General features: G+C 27.7%; 1 protein-coding gene across 1 annotated transcript in view; it reads left to right on the forward strand.

The window, feature by feature from the left end:
• The window catches only part of LOC129968557 (neuronal acetylcholine receptor subunit alpha-7-like), a 257,844-nt gene extending 242,637 nt beyond the window's left edge, over window positions 1–15,207 (forward strand). The window contains exons 8-9 of the mRNA XM_056082571.1: window positions 5,858–5,967; window positions 14,064–15,207. Of these exons, the coding sequence (XP_055938546.1) occupies window positions 5,858–5,967; window positions 14,064–14,516 (563 nt within the window). The 3' untranslated portion in view covers window positions 14,517–15,207. The remainder of the gene's footprint in view (window positions 1–5,857; window positions 5,968–14,063) is intronic.
• The last annotated feature ends 6,747 nt before the right edge of the window (window positions 15,208–21,954 follow it).

Here is a 21,954-nt window from a genome sequence, read left to right on the forward strand (position 1 = left end):
ACACACATTCTTTTTATTTTGGATTCCAAAAATATATAATGGTGGATCAAGTTTAAAATTATCTAAGGAAAATTAAAATATAATAATAATTTAAGGATTATTATATTGAAAAATTCGTCCTAACTTCATGGATGATAAAAACAAATTTCCAATTCAGAGCTACAAAGAAAGCATCAAACTTGCTAATTGGGATTTCTCAATTTCCCTTCCATCGCAGTTTTAAGGAAACGGCTCATTTTTTTATGAATTAAAATATGTCAATGGATATTTTAATTTAAGGGGACGGTGGACTTTGAAACAAGCAAAAATAGACCAAAAACATGAACTTTTATTTTTATCGTTTCCTCATAAAAATATATGTTTATATTCAGCTAAATTAGTGTCATAAGATGTATTGTTCAATAAAATGAATATTTCAAAGGCCAAAATTAAAAACGCACATTTTAATTAATTTCCAGAAAATGATATTTTAATTAAATTTTGGACGGTGTTTTAATTTTTGAAGAAATTAAATAGAATTGGTAATAAAAATCTCTATTAAACCTTAAAATAAAATAGGGTATGCATTTTATATTTTGAGATTTTTTTGATAGTTAAAAGTCAATTTTAACTCCAAAAAACATGAAAATTTTTATGAAAATTCAGTAAGTGTAGATAAAAATATTTCTAAAAAAATTGGCATTTAATTGGAATTTCAAAATCATACACAGTTTTATTCCAAATAAATTTATATTGTATAATATGGGAAAAATAATAGAAAAATTAAAAATTGAGTCGCCTGGAAAATATTTTGAAATTAAAAAAAAATATATATGCATCTTTTAATTTTTTAAAAATAATATTTTGTTTCAAATTATTTAAAAAAAAAGAATTTCGACTTATTTGTTTTTTAATATATATACCTAAAATAATTCTTAACTCTAAGTGAAAAATTCGCAAAAAATGCCTAATGGAGTCCATTGTCCCCTTAAGAATTCAAACTGGAAGTATATAATATTGGAACAATGGCGAATTTAATTGTTCTTCAGCCCTAGGCAACGCACATTATGAAATCCCACTTTAAAAAAAGTGAATTTATTCAATATTTCAGCGTGTTTTAATATGTCAAAGATATAGTTTAAGTTAACATTCTAAATTATTAAATTTGCAATACAATTGGCTCAGCACCCCTGTTTCTTCAAAAGCCTGAACAATTACGCTTGGTAAAATGTTAATATTATCCTAATATTTCGTCATTCATAGAATTTGTATTTTTACAAATTATTTATTTGGCAACAAGGAAAATATTTTTGAAAAAACTCTGCCTGCTTGTGTCCCCTGTGAATCTATGTGTCCAGTCTGCCAGGTGGAATTCCGTCACTGCTTTGAAATTTCATTCCTGGTATCTCATGTCGTAAATATGAAAAATTAAGCAATATATTCGACATTTTTATCTTCTCTTTCTGTTTGATTTCCAAAGATCAGATTTTGTTTAGTACGTACTTTTTAGATATATCTATCCATGCTTGCGCAAATAGCCCAAGAACTTCTGGGACAGAATGAATTGCTGTTTAATGCAATTGTTTTAAACTAATTAATCATTCTTATTATTGACTTATTGAGATGAGTCACGGTATGGCTAAGAAGCATTAATTGCAGGAAGTTCATGTGTTCACTAGCCCCGTTTAAAATCTGAAACATTGATATGTTTCTTAATAATAAATTGATCACCGGGATTTCTCTGATTACTAGACATTCCTCTCCACAAAATTCTCTCCAAAAAAGAAAAATTCCACAAAATGTTCTTGGATAGCAAAGCACGTTTAAGATTGACGTTTATGTCGTGTTTTTTTGTTGTTGTTGTTGTTGTTGTTTGACGTTTCACCCGTTATTGGGAGTCATTGACATGTATTTTTCTTGGTAAATTTAGATCAATTGGGAATCGAAACAATTTTATCAAACGCTATTCTACCCGGGGGCATTTCATAAATGGGAATGAGAAGCTTTTGGTATGGTGTTTGGTTCCCGCCTCCCTGATGGGTGCAGAAATAGTATTCGGTCAATTGCCCCCTAACAATGAAGGGACGGGCTTTCCTTGTTCAGTGGTCGATGATGGTCCTCAGGAATCTATATTATTGTCCGCCGATACTGTCGCGACCTCCGGCCATTCAGATTTTTCCGTGTCTGCTTCAGATCGGTTCGGAGTTAATATTTTTGGTTATTAAATACTATAGTAACAGACTTAATTCAAAATCCTCCTTAGTAATGTAGCGAACAAAACTGAATTGAATAATTCGTAAACTCCTAAAAGCTTGGAGATAAAATATTGCAGTAAGTGAACGGAAGCGTTTTTTTATATATATTTTTATTAAATTGGAAAATATTCGAAAAAATTGGAAAATTATTTTATTTTGCTTTTTTATCTACATTTAAATGTCAAAGCACAACTACAATTATTCTGCATTTTTTCTACAAATTACCTTTATCTAGTAGTTCTACTTCGTACTACTTCCATTTACAATTCTATTACATATTGCTTTCTTCTACATTTATTCTCCAAATGGGATGTTCAAAGGGAAAAAATCATCAAAATCTATTTCTTGAATGGCTTAGATGTAGCCATCGCAGCAGCGTGCAAACTTAGTAGAAAACAGAACCCGCTTACTCCATTCTCACTGCTGTTAAAGCTGATCACTAGTAGAAGCACTAGATTTGTGAAAAAAGAAATAGGGATTTGGCATCTACTATAATAAGAACGGATTTTATAAATGCATAAGATGCATGTATTCACATGGAATCATTTAATTTTATGAAGAGGTCATATTTATCTACACACTTTTCTCTATATCATTACTTCGGAATGCAAGATTCCTACAAAATTTCTCAATATTTATAGGGAAAAAGACTAAAAGATTCTTCATAGATTTTATATATACTTATAAAACTGTTTAAATTGTGGTCCACTCCATCAGATTCTTGTTGGAACCTCAAATAAATCATTTAACAAATATCTTTATGGATTAAAATAGTACTTATTATCAAAATTAATAATAATAAATATGCAATGATTTTTAAAATGAGTAATATATATATAAATACTGTTTTTGTTTTAAAAAAACGTTTTAGAATGATTTGCAGATACTATTTCCCTATGTGTAATTTAAGACTTCTAATACATTTGTTTTCGTCGCGTGTATTTATGAATTTATAATAATTGCAACAATATCTTTGTAAACTCAGAGAAAGAAAAACAGCTGAGGTTTACATTATCATATCAACACTGAAATGAGTGATTTCCATCTCTATAAAAATTTAGTAAAAATTTCACACAGAGTTGTTATTTTCACTTGAAAAAAATTGGAAGAAACAAGAATGACAATACGTGTTTGAATTTACAAAATTTCATAATGAAAATTTTCTGTTCGACTGTTTTTATACAATCTTCATTATTCTTCTAATGATCAGAGAAAAACTGAAAGATGCGTAGTAAATGTTAATATTGGTTGCTCGTATGTTGGTTACTCTGAAAATATATATACTAAAAGTTTGCATCTTTATGAAATAAAACGAATTGGAAAATGATAAGTAGTTAATTTGAAGAATTTATTCCTATTAAATGGACACTCTTCTTATTCAAGCATTTACTCTTCCAATTTTAATGAAATGAAGAATCTCTAATATAACTGCATATGCAAGGCGATAAACAATTTTTATTATCTTTTAAGAAATCTATAATTATTAATTGATGTGTGAATATCATATTATAGTTGATTTTATGTTTTCAAACAAGAAAAGTTTATTGAAATATACATTTCATATTTTAATAACATAAGAAAGAGAATTATCGACTTCGTAAATTCTACAAAATCTCAATAGCTTTAATTCTTTTAAACAATGTAAATGATTTTAATTCAGATTTGAGCAATCTAGTCGTTTCAGATTCTGTACACGCTTTGCTAAAATGTTCCATACTATTGAAAAGATAAAAATGCTTCTAAGTTTCCAATACATCTAGAATTTTGGAATACTTCATTATTCGTATTTTATATTTCTTTCAGTGTTATTCATATATCTATCAAGTAAGATGAGATTATTATATGTATGTTATTGCTGTTGTTATGCTTAATGTGAAGTTGGCTTTTTGAATAATCCTTTATGTTAGAAGCAGTATTTGGCTTTTGATGTTGCCGTGTTATGATTTTGTAGCATCTTGCTGTCTTGAATATTTGTGATTTTGCTGAATGAAAAATGCATGAGATAAGCATGGACTGCTCGTAATATATTTAAAATTGTCAATGCAGGAATTCGTTGTTGTTTTTTTCTTAGCAAGTAATCAGTACAACATACTTTTAAGATATATGTGAGCATGAGAATAGGATGTGTAATGCATTGTATCTGTTGTTATCGTTGCTTAATACGTGTTTATGCTTATGTATAAATATTGATTGTTTAATGTTTAGTACTTTCGCAAAACTAGTGTTGTCTTATGTGATATATGTACCTCTCTTGATGTTACCTTTAATATAAATCCAACTCAATGATTTTATGTGTAAATGTCTCTTTCATTGTTAATTTTCTTTCGAAGTAAGGTATTGTCTTTTATATCTTAAAGTATGATATGTTATTAAAAAGATGTTACTGCATTATATGTTGATACATTAGCCAAACTGCTCAACGTATTTAACTCAAAGAGAAAGGCTGTATATAATATATTCTTAAATATATTGTAAAATCCTTACAAAAAGATTTTTTTATTTTGTTTTATGGAGAGGAGATTGATTTTCCTCTAAATATATAAAGCTCTCAAGCAAAAGTTTCAGAGTCTTAAAGCTCATCAAAAGTATTATTTGTTTCACAATGATGGCCGTTATTATATAAGAGATTTAACAAAAGGAGATTGAGGCCTCACGCACTTTAATAGTATTGAATAAATCTTTTATTACTTTAATTAATTAAATAACAATTATTTTGATTTTAACTAAAACTTTTATTTCAAATGCATAGGCTTCTAAAATAAAAAAATCGCATACAATTTTAGAATTATAAAAAAACATTAAGCATTCTTTGCGCAATTTTAATTACTTTTATTACCTCTTTACTCTGATGTTTCAGACATAATATTGCAAGCACTTTTTATTGTTATATTATCGTATTATTAGGACTATACAATCAATAAGAACCCAATCAAATAATACGTTTTAAAAATTTTGTTTGAAGTTTCAAGATGGGAAATATATCTCGGTTGCTTTTTTATTACATTTAAGAAAATGAATTATTCAGCAGAAAACAAAAATATTCAATCTTCTTGAGTAATTAATTTTCAACTTTAAAGGAATATTTACTTTTCCATATCAAGTTATTTTTTAACTCCTGGTTGAAATCAAATTGCGTAGATAATTTGATCGTGGCTTTTTTACTAAACTTGACACGAGAAATTAATGGCTAAATAAAAAAATAACTCAATGTATTAAATCAAAGGAAAATAAATATAAAATAAAACATATGTGCATTCTTGCGCAAAAAATAACAATAATCGATTCATACAAAAAGTATAATCGTTTACAAAGCATCAATTGATATTTCATAATATAATATATGCTTAAAAAGAAATGAAAAATATTGCTAATTCTACCCTTTACTTAAAAAATAAAGCTAAAAAATTAAGTCTTTTCTTTTAACAAACAAATACGCACATCAGTTGGACTAATGATAACCACTTTACAGTATTGAAAGAACTGTGATGAAGCGGAAAAAATTACATTTCACTTGATAAATAATTTAAAGTTTATTAAATAAATAATTTAAAGTTTCTTTTGAATGATCTTTGAAAAGAATAATCTGACAAATCATTTGTAACGAATTCAATTTATTTTCGCAGGCACCTATTTTGCTTGCATCATGATAATGGTCGCCTTCTCCGTGGTCATGACCGTGGTGGTGCTCAACTATCATCATCGGAGTTCGGACACACATGAAATGCCCAACTGTGTAAGTGCTTTCCTCCGATGCCGATTATTCCAACAGTAAAGGTGCCATAATGCTTGCCACACTAACAATATCGATTGATCCCCGAACATGGATTGGAGTTCGCTTTCTATCAGTTTCAGAATGGATATGAGAGGAAAGCTTGTGAACGATTTAACGTTAAAATATCCGAAAAGAAATGATAAATAGAACTACTAAATGTTAACAAAACAATCGAAATCTTTTTCTCTAATCTCGATATTCTTGGCAAGCAACTAATTCAAATAAACTCACCCGTTCTAGGCAGACATTTTTTAAAAACCATTATTAGAAGTGATAAATCTATCGGCACGATATTTTGATCCATTGAATTGCTGGCTTTTCATTTCAGATCTTCTCATTACAATCCTACTTTGTTCCTTTTCTTTTCGCCACAGAATTTTTGGATCCCATGTCAATTGAATCAGATTAGAGTTCTCTTTCTATCAGTTTTAGATGGATAGGACTAGAAAGCTTGTGAAAAATTTATCCTTAAAATATATGGGAGGAAATGATAAATGTCTATACTGATTTTAACAAAACAGTCGAAATCTTCTTATCACAACCCGATATTCTTGGATAGCAACTAATTCGAATAAACTTACCTGTTCTAGGCAGCCATTGTTTAAAACCCATTATTAGAAGTGATCAATATATCAGCACTATGTTTTGATCAATTGAATTGCTTTTTTATTCATCTAGGAATCCCCTGTCAGTTGAGTCAGTAACTTTTATTGAGGGAAAAAAATAAAGTTAAATTTTATATACAATATTCAAAATTCACTGTAAAACTATACAGAACACAATACATCTATAAAAGTCAGAATGTTTGGTGGGGAATATGAGTTCATATATTTTAAACAAAAAGTTAAAATTGCTTACAGAAGGGTTTGATTGAGGAAATCGGTAAAACAAATTTTTCTTGGCTTGAGATTGGGGAAGTGAGATCTTATTTTATCCTGCAGAAATCTTTTAACCAGCTATGAAATTTCGCTCTTTCTGAAAGTGCGCAGTGATGAATAATGGAATAGAAAACTCTTCTAAAATAATTATCTACCTAATGTCATTTATTGCTTCATTCATTTTGGATTCTAAGAAAATTAACCAGATGCAAGAAACCATCATTCTTTATCATTAAGTAAAAATTTTCTTAACAGCTGAGATTATCCTTGTTGTCAATATAGGTTGATATGAAATTCTTGTCGCCTTTAGAAACAAGTTTGTTCGCTTAGATTAATAACATTTTAGAGAGTTAAATGATTTATTTAGAATGTATATATATTCTGTTGAAAAAATTCATCTTGGTATCTGATATGACTGAAGAACATGAATTCAATTGAATCAATTCACAACAAATTAAGAATTGCATATATTGCGAAATAAAAGTGGAAATGAAAGATTTACAGCGGGATTAACAATGGGAAAAAGCACTCAATTGAATGTTTTGATGGTTGAGTTTTAATTCCATCACAACATTTGAAAACATTGCATTAAATTATTTGCGTATCAAATTGAATTTAAAAATATTATTAAAATTAAGGGGCGAAATTTTATGGAAATGGAAATGCTGATATTAAGAAGATAATTTTTTCAATCCGAAGACCATTTTAGTCTGATAATTGTTTTGGAAGAAATGGGCAGCAATTCCCATAATTAAATTATAGTGATTAGCCATTTCCATAATTAAATTATAGTGATTAGTCATTTCCATAATTAAATTATAGTGATGAGCCATTTCCATAATTAAATTATAGTGATGAGCCATTTCCATAATTAAATTATAGTGATTAGCCATCATGTGACTATTTAAATATTTTTGCGCTCGATTAAGCTTTATCTTTGAAACCTAATTTTAAAAATTATTTTATATCTTTTTTTCTCTGACTGAATGGACTTTTTGGTGGCAGAACGAATATTTTCCAGAACATTTCTAATAACATTTTGCACGTGCATTAATTACCTAAACGAAGCGTTGAAATCATCTGTAAAAACATTGAATGAAGAAGTATGAAATTCATACATCATATGCTTACATTTGATTGTTGCCATTCGGCAGTAACTAATAAGACAGATTTCTATACCACGTACATTAGAGGTTCATTTATTTAAATAGTTTACGGAAATGTCAAATATAACTTTATAATTTTAGATACTACATCTTAGAACAGCTCGGTCGTTTCATTTCTCAGAGATCGTGCTCAGAGATTGATATTAGGAGATGCGATGTCCTAAAAGTAATTAATTCTCTAAAAAATTATTAAATATTGTACTTTTAAATTTCGCATTTGCCACATGTCAAGCATCACTCCGAATGAACTCTTTCTATGGGTCATCGTTTGAAAATGGAACGTACATAATCAGAAATACCATAACTGAATATGAAAATCATTGAAATGATACATTATCATAAAAGAAATCAATATAAATTATTTTTGCTCTTTTGACTTTTATATTGTGTGTATTTTCTCTCTGAAAAATTGTAAAGTTTTTTATTTAATCTTCATTTTTGTTTAATCCGAACCATTTATCTTATATAAAAAATAGTACTTGTATCCTCATGAAAATAATTAAGTCAATGAAGCTCAAAATCTTGAACTAAGCAAAAAAGTCCTTTAATTAGATTTTTAAAATTAAAATTCCAATTCGCCCTCAAGGCTAAAATGACTGTCATTTCAACTAATGATCTTGATCTAAGGTTTGCGCTAGAATTAATGATAATGACCGCAACTTTTTCTGATTTCATTTTCTGCAATATCCAATATATGTAATGGAACTGAATAAGTGCGATTACCTAATCTTATGATATCCGATTTGAATATTTCTTATAAAGTTTTGAGAAAGCAGCAGATAATGATTCCGAGTGTGAATGTTAAGCTGCTTCAAGTTGATATTACAAAAGTGTAAGAGTGTTCAGAATGAATCTTCATATTTTTAGTTATGACTCGATGAAGACTTCTTTTTCGACACCAAAAAATTCAATTTTACAAGTCAATAAATCGTGCTCTCATGCGATACGTTTATGTGTTTTGATTCTCGAATCACATTGCCGAAATATAAAGATAACGTTCCCTCACAAGCTTTATTTGCGAAATACGTGGTCATTAGGATATCTTTTATAAAGATATTTTATCTTTTATTCAAAAATTTCACATGAATTCACTTATTTCTAAACGGAATACAGTAGAAGGATAAAAGAATTTGTTATTTATGAAATTATTTCCTATTCTTGTCAATTCCTACGAAAATGTTGTTTAACTTTACATTACACAGTTAAAGTGTTTTTACAAATTCATGGAAGATTTAATTAGACGTTTGCAACTTTGATAAAATCACTGATAAATGATTATATTAAAATTGTCATGTCATACATTTGAAATTTTGTAATTTCTTTCAGCTAGATTCATTTTTTAAGTCGATTTTGTCACTAAAATGTACCGTTTATTTCAGCATTTTCAAAAATAGTAGTTTAATTCAAAAGAACATTTTAAATTTGCTTTCGCTTTTGTGTTGATTAGCAAATATTAAAAATATTGATGATTCAGATGCACAGTTATTTATAGAATGTTTTATTTTTAAATATTTTTTGTAATTATTTTATTTAGAAATTTTTTGCAAATAATTTGTTTTGTAAATAGCAAGTACAATCTCGAATGAAATATAAATATCTCAAAATCATACTAAATTAAAAATTAATTTATTTCAATTTGTGTTAGAAAATCAAAGATATTTTAAAATTTAAGTTACAGTTTTTTAATGTAACATCACATTAAGTTTAAAATAAGTAATATATAATATAACAGAATATAACCGCAATTTTATATTTATGATGCTAGAATTTCTTTTCTTTTTTTCTTTTACTTTAATTTATTTTCCTTTAGTAATCATTCATTAATAATTACTTTAAAAGAACATTATCTTTTTAAATTCAATATAGAAATATATCAGAATTATCATTATATATTAGAATTAGATAATGATTTAGAAATTTGATAGTTTTTTTAATCAAAGTCAGAAACTTTCTTTATATATAATGAAATCTTGCAATTTCCATTTCGAAATATTTATTCGTCAAACAATATTGTTTTTAATTGCTACCATTAAGCAACAGTAAAAAATTTATATTAAAAAGATTCAAGATTATTATTTTTTATCTTTATTTCATTTCGCCTTTGGTTACTTGTTAAAAAAATGATGCAGTGAACAATTATTTAAGTCCCATTTCAAAGTAACTGAAAAGAGAAAATGGATTTCGCTTTTATTTCTGCTTACATAAAAAAAAAAAAAAAAAAAAAAAAAAAAAAAAAAAAAAAATCTTTTTAAAATCAAAACTGCATTGCGAATTTTCGAAATCTTCAATGTTTTGAATAAAAGTTTCACAATGTAAATTTAACTTAGTGCGAGATTAACGTTCCCTCACAAGCTTTATTTGCGAAATACGTGGTCATTAGGATATCTTTTATAAAGATATTTTATCTTTTATTCAAAAATTTCACATGAATTCACTTATTTCTAAACGGAATACAGTAGAAGGATAAAAGAATTTGTTATTTATGAAATTATTTCCTATTCTTGTCAATTCCTACGAAAATGTTGTTTAACTTTACATTACACAGTTAAAGTGTTTTTACAAATTCATGGAAGATTTAATTAGACGTTTGCAACTTTGATAAAATCACTGATAAATGATTATATTAAAATTGTCATGTCATACATTTGAAATTTTGTAATTTCTTTCAGCTAGATTCATTTTTTAAGTCGATTTTGTCACTAAAATGTACCGTTTATTTCAGCATTTTCAAAAATAGTAGTTTAATTCAAAAGAACATTTTAAATTTGCTTTCGCTTTTGTGTTGATTAGCAAATATTAAAAATATTGATGATTCAGATGCACAGTTATTTATAGAATGTTTTATTTTTAAATATTTTTTGTAATTATTTTATTTAGAAATTTTTTGCAAATAATTTGTTTTGTAAATAGCAAGTACAATCTCGAATGAAATATAAATATCTCAAAATCATACTAAATTAAAAATTAATTTATTTCAATTTGTGTTAGAAAATCAAAGATATTTTAAAATTTAAGTTACAGTTTTTTAATGTAACATCACATTAAGTTTAAAATAAGTAATATATAATATAACAGAATATAACCGCAATTTTATATTTATGATGCTAGAATTTCTTTTCTTTTTTTCTTTTACTTTAATTTATTTTCCTTTAGTAATCATTCATTAATAATTACTTTAAAAGAACATTATCTTTTTAAATTCAATATAGAAATATATCAGAATTATCATTATATATTAGAATTAGATAATGATTTAGAAATTTGATAGTTTTTTTAATCAAAGTCAGAAACTTTCTTTATATATAATGAAATCTTGCAATTTCCATTTCGAAATATTTATTCGTCAAACAATATTGTTTTTAATTGCTACCATTAAGCAACAGTAAAAAATTTATATTAAAAAGATTCAAGATTATTATTTTTTATCTTTATTTCATTTCGCCTTTGGTTACTTGTTAAAAAAATGATGCAGTGAACAATTATTTAAGTCCCATTTCAAAGTAACTGAAAAGAGAAAATGGATTTCGCTTTTATTTCTGCTTACATAAAAAAAAAAAAAAAAAAAAAAAAAAAAAAAAAAAAAAAATCTTTTTAAAATCAAAACTGCATTGCGAATTTTCGAAATCTTCAATGTTTTGAATAAAAGTTTCACAATGTAAATTTAACTTAGTGCGAGATGCTGAGTCGATAAATTCAAAGCTTTTAGAAAGCTCTTAAGAAAAATTCGCTGAAAAGCAAATAGAAATCATCCCCTTCCAATTACAGAAGCTTATTTACGGCGAAGGAAATGCAGGAAAGCTGTAAATTCTATTTCACGAAAAAGCAACCGTTCGATAAAAAAAAAAAAATTATTCTTTCAAGAATCGGTGAATGATTTCATTGGATTTAACTTAGAAAGGGTTTTAATAAGTTCAATGTTCTAATCTGAATATATATATATATATATATATATATAATTTGGGTAACATTTACTATTTGGGATATTTTTGGTTGAATTTAAATAAAAGATACAATTAATAATTAAACAAGGATTATTTATTTAAATGCAAGGGCAGTATAACGATCAATTAAACATGTATGTATTTACAATTTAAAATGAGTTTATAATTCGTATGGTTCCTGCTATCTCTCTATGTATAGGCATATGTGTGTGTTTTCTGAAAATTTAAAGATAATAAAAAATGTATAAAAATGAATAAACAGAAGAATACAAAAATGTATAAAAATTACTATAATGATTCTCAATTCATAATGATGAAGTGAAATGGTATGAAGATGGTGTGAAGACTGTTGTAGATTGATATTCATACCCTTTAAAACAATTTTATTGCAAAAGTGTTTTTTCTGTTACCTTAAAACTCAAGAAATTACATTTCTTATAATATCGATTTCCTTTAGATATAGTTCCCCTCTAAATTTTACTAATATTTTTAGTAAACTATTTATTAATCAAGTTTAGTAAACAGTTTTGAAATGTTATAAGGGAATTAAAATTCCTCCACCAAAACATCCAATCGCTTTTGTTCCAATCTTTAATTCCACAGGAAAATTTGCAATTAAATTTATGATTTTCAGCTGTATCAAATAACCAGGTAAAGTTTAAAAAAAAATGCATTCCTTATCAGCTTTAACAGCTTAAAAAGTCAATAATATAGGCGAGCAAAATAGTCGCCAAAAGCGGCTAGTTTTATATATTAGATGTTTCCACTCTATGAAGAGGGGATACATTCTGACCAATCTTGAACATCTTGGTCAATGCGGAGAATTTAATTAGAAAAGAAAAGGATTTTATATAGGACGTATATCGAATCGAAACTATCTAAGGTTTAGAGCCATAAAATAACCTGGAGACGAGTTTCAATTACCATGTGACTTAACAAACATTTCTTATTGACATCGATACATTAATAATTTTGAATAGCAGAGGTACTCTATAAAAAGACAAGACTGAAAAAAACTCCGTTGCATATCCATTTTATTTTTGCAGCTTTTGTAAAAATGATAATATATCTCTACTGAACTGCTTTTATTTACAGTTCAATTCTATATTTTGAACAAGAATGAATAAGCTTTATTCTGAATTTTGTATATGTGCAGTGAATACCATTAAAATCTATGACGCATTCTCTCATATAAATTAATAGACCACCTAATACTTCACCTAAACTCATTTATATTTTATTAATCATTGTTTTCATTTTAAGAATTAGGACAACGATAATCATTCGTATATACTTCGTTACCTTGTTAAGCTATGCAAGAAAGACAAGGATTTTAAAATAAGTCAAAGTAGGGAAATTATTGATTTGGAAGAAAATCGATATAGAAAATTGACTAAAGCAATGATTAGATATATTTTTGTACATAAATTATCTAAAATTACTTGCATTTCAGAAAGTATAAAATATGGATTTGGAGGGAGTATATTATGGATAAATATGGAGTATATTATAGATAAAACGACTTGGGTGATTTATTAATTATAACATTTCTGTTTATAAAAAATATAACCATTGATTTTTTTTTCCTGAGCTTATTTGTATTTGAAGTTCCTTCCCAAAATAGCCCTAGTGTGGTTTTAAAACGGGACGTTAATATAACTAAACTAAACTAAATCACTATAATATATAAACTAAACTAAATCACTATAAATCACTAAACTAAACTAAATCACTATAAATCACTAAACTAAACTAAATCACTATAAATCACTAAACTAAACTAAATCACTATAAATCACTAAACTAAACTAAATCACTATAAATCACTAAACTAAACTAAATCACTATAAATCACTAAACTATATCCCTATAATCACTATAAAGCAAAGTAAAGAGTTTATGCAAAGTAAAGAGAACCCCCCTCCCCGATTCATATTTAAATATATTTTAAATTAACAGAATTAAACGTTCTTCTAAATTGTTAATAACACATCAAACATTCAAACTCATTTAAATATACAACGAAACAATTCTAGAGAAGCTAAAATTTGTTGCTGATAATGTTCTTGCAGATCCGTTCCATCTTCCTGGGCTGGTTGCCGCGCCTCCTGCTCATGAAGCGTCCCAAATCCAAGCTCCAGCGAAAAGGGCTGCTCGTCAATTCTAAGAAAGAGTTCGAACTGAAGGAGCGCTCTTCCAAGAGCCTGTTGGCTAACGTCCTGGACATCGATGAGGCCGGCGGGATCCGGCAGACCGACGCCGGGACGTCCAATTTCGCGCCCACCGACGAGCCTCCAGCCACCGTCCGAGGGTGCTTTGCCACTCAGCGTGAACTGAGTGCCATCCTGAAGGAACTGCGCTACATCACCAGCCGGATGAAGCGCGAAGACAAGGTGAACGACATCATCGCCGAATGGAAGTACGCGGCCATGGTGGTGGACAGGATGTGCCTCATTCTTTTCACTGCCTTCACGGTGCTATCCACCTGCATTTGCCTCTTCTCTGCGCCCCACCTCATCGCCTGACCTTTCCTGTACACACTGGACTTCATGGGCATAATGTGCCCTTTCGATGGGTTTTGATGTCTCACGAACACACATACACACACACAAATCAACACGAGTTTTTATATTTGGAGTCTTTCTGTCTTCTGCACAAATTTATAAGAATGGGTGACTTTTATATTTGAAATTGTGATTGGTGTCCAAAAATGCCTCAGGCTTCATGAGTTTAATATCGAATTCAAGGTTTTCGATATGGCTAATATTGTCCTTAATAATGTTGACTAATTCTATAGGATGCAAATGACTACTTCTTAAGGAGTGCGTTTCTATTATACTAAGGTCACTAAAAATTTTACGGGATTGCAGATGATATTGATAAGAGAGAATACTGCATTTCATATCATGAGTCAAAATAGATTTTAATACCAAAAGTTGTCGACAGAAATCGTCTATTGACGCTATCTTTCCATTGTCTTCTTTCTTTTTCTTTTCTGGTTTATCTTCCATGTCTTGTAGTGTTTTTAAAAGAATCGATGCATTAAACAGATATCCACTTCTTGTTTAACTTGCGTATAATTCCAAATTAATTTTATTTCAACTCAAAGATTATTTTGAAATATTATATAACCTCATCCCAAGGATTGTAGGTAGTTGAATTTCATTTTAAGCAATTAAAATTAAGCTCTGAAGCATGTTACATAATTCTTCACTGTCCGACTAAACATTTTAAGTCAATCAGACTAAAATTCTAATAGGGAAACATGATGTTTTTATTACCCTTTGTAAATTTGATTAATTAATTAATAAATACGACTAAATTCTGATTTTCATCCGTTATCTACTAGATTTCGAAATAACATTTTAAAACTACGTTAACTTTTAAATGAACAGAAATCTACCTTATACATTTGGGTAGAGTACACAAGTAAATAAAGCAATTCTTTGGACAGAAGAGTTCTTTATTTCTTTCATTTTTATTATAAAAATTACATTTGTTCTTATAATTCATCAACAAAAATGCGGATAACCTTATTAGATGGACCAAATTTAGGAAGAATTCACTTGTAAAAATAGTGAAATAGTCTCCCTCCCCCTCCCTTTTAAGAAATACTATTCTTTCTGTAGGAAATATAGCAGTGTATTTTAGAGTGTGGTTACTCTATTTGACCACAATTTCTAATTCACATTTCCAAAAAGACAATTTATAAATGATGTTTAAAAAAAGCTATTTATATAAATATTAAAAGCTTTTAAGAAATTTGAAGACAGGATTCGGCATTTCATTGCATTTTTGGTTCTCAAATAAGTAAGAAGTGTTTGGAAAACTAATTTATAGAATGAGTGCGAATGAAATTTCAAAGTATCTTTTTAATTAATGATTTTCATGGTGCATTTCGCCATTTAAAATCAGTCCTAAAAGGAATCTGTTGTTCCCTTGGACAAACCCGTATTGTTGTTTTTATCTTCATAAATTAACAATAAAAACAGCCATGAAATAATCGTTGATTCAAGAGAATCACAGAGTAACCTCTGGTTCTGCAAATGCTCTAGTCTGGTAGCTGCTGGTACAGTGCCCCTACGGTAATTCTCAAAAGATTTAATTTAAACAAACACAATAAATAAGAGTAGCTGCACATGAATAAGGCATTCTGTGTACAGTTTTGCAAATAAAAACATGAATGAATACTAAGAAATTATTTACGTTCATTTATAAACAGTTATAAAATTCATAATCAAAAACTCTTTATAACAAGTATCAATTCCAGCTTCCTCAAAATTTTTAGTGACCTGTATGTAGTCATTAATCTTATCATACCACTTATTGTCATAAAAAAAACGTTTTATTATTAGTTATGTTTTTTGAAAATATTTTTATCATCGATTGTAAATTCTATAGGACTTTAATCAGAAAGTAAATGTTTTCTTATTGTTCCATACCAAAGTAAACTTCTGTATTCATATAATTTCATTAGAAAGTAAAACGCTTAAATTTAGTGAAAATATTAAAAATAAATGAAATTTAAAATAGATATTTGAATCGAAAAATACTTTGATTCAAATATAATTATATTATATCATTATAATTTTTTCCAGAGTTTACCAAATAATCTAAATTAAAAAGTCTCTGAACATTTATCGAGCTCTCAATTCAAAGTTCAGAATTCGTAATTTAATGCATTTTTTAAATTAATAGAATTTAGAAATTACCATAAGAAAGGGCGCTTTAATATTCAGTTAATATAACTGATGCAAAATACGTTTCTTAATTGCATAGAATTCCTTTTTAGACAAATGATTAGCTGAAATAAACCTAATCATTTTTCTTTAATTCATCTAGCTTTGAACTTATTATAAAGTTCTGATGGTAGACATTCATTAAAAATTGTTTACTATCAATCTTATGATTGACCTTTTCACTACGAGTCCGGCCGCAACAGGTCGTGCAAGTTCTATATTGGCGGGTCAATTTCTGTTTCGAATGAGGAGTGCAAGATGTGAAGCGAGTGCCTCCTTGTTGATAACTCGTTTTACACCATTCACCCCTCTTTGGGCCGCGGTGTCCTGGTGGTAAGGTCTCACTTCGGGTCTGGAGAGTTTTCAGGTTCGGGATCGATTCCACCGAACTGAAGAACCGTGACGTAAGCGGGTCTGCTGCACGTTAAATTCGTCGGGGTCAAACGTCCTTCCGCTGGTGTGGAGTGAAAGTTCGGGAGGAGTGCTAGCTCACGTGTCGTCCTCGTCATTTGACTGCGATTCAAAATGACGAGGTCCTTCCCAAAATATCCCTAGTGTTGCTTTAAAGCGGGACGTTAATATAGCTAAACTAAACTAAGCACCACTCTTTGATGCAAAAACCGACTTCCAAGATAGAATTTGTACGGCCGATTCGACCAGGTCTTTAGTATATTTTATGTCAGTGGAAATAAATTATCCCTTAAAATTTGCACGAATTATCACCAAAAAAATATCAATCAACAGTTTGACAAAATTATTAAACTCAGTATTCGGAATTACGAATCAAATCAGTATTCGGATACAGATGTTCCTCCTTCCGACTAAGAAACAATGGCGCCAATCAAATTATAACCAAAGAATTCTTTTGGTATAGTGAGAAGCTTCCTTTACTTTTATGTAATTTATAAATAAGTATTAACCATAATTAATTTATGAAAAAAAAATTGATCTTGGTTTACACGTTGAGAAAATTTCAAAAACAATTTTTATGATTTGCACATCTTTGAACGTCAATTTCAGAAACATGAAATGTTATGTTGAACATTTTTATTTAAAATATTAAATATATACTTATTCAATCAATTATTTTAACTGCTAAATTTTATAAAAATGTATTAAAAATTTCTGTTTAAGATGTTAAATCTTATTAAGCATTTACTTATTCAAAAGAAACTCAAAGTTTGGATGATAATATAAACCAGATAAACTATTTTTAATCTTAGGGGAAAAATGCTGGAATAGAAATATTTGGAATCTACTGAAATAAAAATCTTTAGTTTCAATTTTAAATTTAAATAAATTCAAAAACTAGAGAAATTTTAATTTACTTCATTTCTGTGGACTTTTCTAAAATATTTAAATTGAGCATAAAAATTGAATTTTATATTCTTTTCTTATTTTATTTATTAAGTTCTTTAGAATATCATTTCTAATATTAAAAATTTTTATTTTGCATATAAGATGCCAATCTAATAGAGGCCCAATACTAATATCGAAATAATTAGAAAAAGGAATATATTTCAGTTTGGCAAGTTGCCTTATTTAGTATAAAGTATATAGATTATTTTTTTAAGAAACTAACTATAAAGCTAAAGCCCTGCTATGTTAAGCAGTTTAATTAAGAAAACCTGTAATTGAGAATTAATTGCTTGGTGAACTAAGGAATGGAACATCTATTATTGGTGAATTTGCGCTTTTACTTAATCAAGCGATTTTTTTGGAGTAATGATAATTTTAATAATTGACATTTTTAAAATTTTTAATTTTTAAAAATTTAATAATAGTTTAATTTTATTAACTTAACCATTTCTGTAGTCACAAAATCGCATGTCACATGAGTTTACATGCTTATGAAATAGCATGATAGACGATTAACCCTTTGTCAAATTTGGTTCTAAACCTGATAAGAATGTATTCTTTAAATCCGTAATCTGTGAATCCAATTCTACTAATCCAGTTCTTTGTGTTTCATATTTATCTGCTCAGTTCGATCGGAAGACTTCTTCGAAATTAATTTCATAAGAATTCTACAAAAATATGTTATAAATATCGTATGAAAATTAATCTTTCTTACTCAAAGCAGTTTTGAATTATTAAGTTCACAGATATACATGGGGCTTTTCGGACTCAGAGAGATCTGATAAGTGGACATTTGTCGAAATCTTCAGGTCAAATGTTTGGACAGTTGTAGTGTTTTCTCCTTGTACATTTAGTATATGAGAAAATGAAAATAAAGGCATCGAAATTTGTTTACAATTCCTCGATCCTGTTCTTCATATTCTGTTTTAAAAAATAAGTTCTATTCTTCTTATTAAAACCGAGTTTTGAAATTTCGAATGTCATCATCTTAGAAGATTTTTATTTCTGAATTCCTTTTTCTCAAGGATTTCTTAAAGTGTTGTATGGCCATATGCACTGAAATTATGAGCTAACATGTTATTAACCTCATATTTCTTTCAATTAAATGATATGAGGAGATGTTATACGACATCGGGTATACTTTCCATAAATTTAACGCTTTATTTTCTGACATTTTACTTACTCCACTAAGGAATATAGCCCTAAAATATTTTCAAATTATCACGGTTCTTGTAATTATTAACTGATCTAAATATCTTGTATATTATTATATTATAGTAAATGATTTTGTATATTAATATATAAGAACAGTTTACAAAAGACAATCCCCAAATAGTAAGAATACTATTCATTGAACATTAAAGGATGAAATTAGCTTATTATATTCATTGTTAATTATGCTTATCACTTAGTTTAAGGAAAATTAATATCATTTTAATTACATTAATAGCATAAAATAATGTGTTTTCTAAGAATTATATATAAATTTTAAACTCCGTTTTGTATTTAATTGGGTGGTTACTCAAAATATCATATTAAAAATATAAATAAATAAATGAATTTAAAATAAAAAAGGATCGTAACCTGTTATAATTTAATTAAATACAACTTATCCATTTGAAAAAAATAACAGAAATTTAAAACATTTCTGCATATCGAATTTGCAGAAACGTTTGTGTGATATTTAATGCATTATAGAAATCAAAATTTAATTTAAAATAGATATAATCTTTTCATATTGCTGAAAATGTAGGATATCTCCTATGCAAAGAATCCACTGCATTTATTTTTACTGAGACAATTTTTACGAATTTAAATTTACGAACATAGAATAATTATTTTTGGTTTAATATTACTTAAATCTTCGTTCACAAAATGCGTTAATAAGTAAATATTTAATGTTTTTTATAGAACCCTTTGATTGGTTTAACCATTCTTTTTTCAACGATGTTTTAACACCTGATAAATATACGACTATTTGATATCGACCCTTATCTGTTTTCTTGAATCAATCTGTTTCATTATAGGGTCTGTCAAGTATTTGGTTTCAGCAAAAAGCTTTAGCTTATAAATCTGTTAAGCCACTTATATTTGCAAATGACGTCATCGGATATAAAGGTCAACGTAAATGATCCCCATGACTACCAGATTTAAGTCCGTTTGATTACTTACTCGAATTAGGGTTCGTAAAAAAGGTTTTCCAAGAGAATATTCGAATTTAGCAGGTTTGATTATTTTATCATGGCTTTTTATATTTTGGATATTACGTATTATTATAGAATGTGGCATCACCATTTCTGGATGATCTGCAAAAGGAATTTATTTCACGAATTCGTGTATTCGTGTACGGCCGAAGGAAATCATTTTGACCAAATATCACGGTATGACTTTTATTTTCAGTTGATTGCTAATCAGTAATTTCATTATTTTCAGTATTTTATTTCATTGATTGCTATTCAGTAATTTATTCTACATTGCATTCATTCAATATTATTCTTTTTTTCTTTTAAAGAATTGTCCAAATCGGAATTATATGCCTAATTCTAATAATTAAAAATTAACTACTGGGCCAGTTTTGAGTACATGAAATGATATTTTTTATTGCACGCTGAGTTATTCCAACGAATGAGCATTAAATTTTTCCCTGATAAAACTTTCCTTATGAAAATGTAATGAATAATCTAACTACAAAAATTCTTATATAAAGATAAATATTGTCTAAGGAAGATTAGCTTTTCTCTAATTGGATAATTTCATTTATTTTTATGATGATTCTTAAAATATTCCTTGTATATTAGATATATATACATTGAAAAATTGAGTAAGTATGGATTTTATGGCAATATACATTTTTCAATGCAAACTTGGATTTGACATTCTTGTAAGGTTTTTCTATTACTTGACAGAATGCAGTACAAAATTCAATCAAAATTTATTGTAATAAACAAACGCATAAATGGGGAAAGTGTGCAACTGATTATATCGCATTTCTATTTAAGAATCCGTAGATCAGTCATAAAATGAAGTGCGATCGTTTGATTTTCTTTTCGGAATAGTTTTCTGGTCATAAACAATATACGTATTTCAAAGATACTTATGAAAAATAAAACGATATTCTGTATCCTGTGCATTATAAAACAAAATAAGTTTACTCTAAATACTAATAAGTTTACTTTAAATAAAATAAGATTACTTTTTATACTACTAAGTTTAATTAATAAATTCAAAGTTTGAATTTATTGATTAGGTTTGAACAATAAAAATTTTAAATGTTTAGCGTTTAAAAACATTCATCAAATGTACTTCTTTCAATTCTTAAGACAAGCTTTGTATAATAATAACTATTATTATTCTAGCGTAATTATTTATACACTTTTTTAAATTTTGTTAACAGTTGTTTTCCATGTATATTACACTGAAATATTACAACTTCCTAACTGTACCAACTTTTCGTGACCAAATAAATGGACCACAGATAAGTAATAATTTAAAGATGTTAGATGAGATAACTAGGCTCCTTGTTTGATGTGTAGATAAACTATAACTCATTGTTCTTGATGTATGTAATCCACTGTTAATAGTTAACTGTTTTTTGAAAACTTGAGTTTTAGATGTGACATATGAAATGAAGTTTAGATGTGAGTAATGCTTTCAGTTGGTTTGTATAAATACTTATTAAGTTCATAGGCAGACATTAGTGAATGTTAAGTTTTTTTTCCTGAACAAATTTTTCTTAACTCCTATAAATTATAATTTACGTCGTTATATAATGTTGCCGAAGTGATGTTCAAAAAAATGAGTAGATACTGATAAGGCATAAAATTCACTTATATAATTAATTTTAAAATTTTATAATAAATTTTAT

The sequence above is a fragment of the Argiope bruennichi genome, chromosome 5 (genome assembly GCF_947563725.1).
Source record: "Argiope bruennichi chromosome 5, qqArgBrue1.1, whole genome shotgun sequence".
Lineage (NCBI taxonomy): Eukaryota > Metazoa > Arthropoda > Arachnida > Araneae > Araneidae > Argiope > Argiope bruennichi.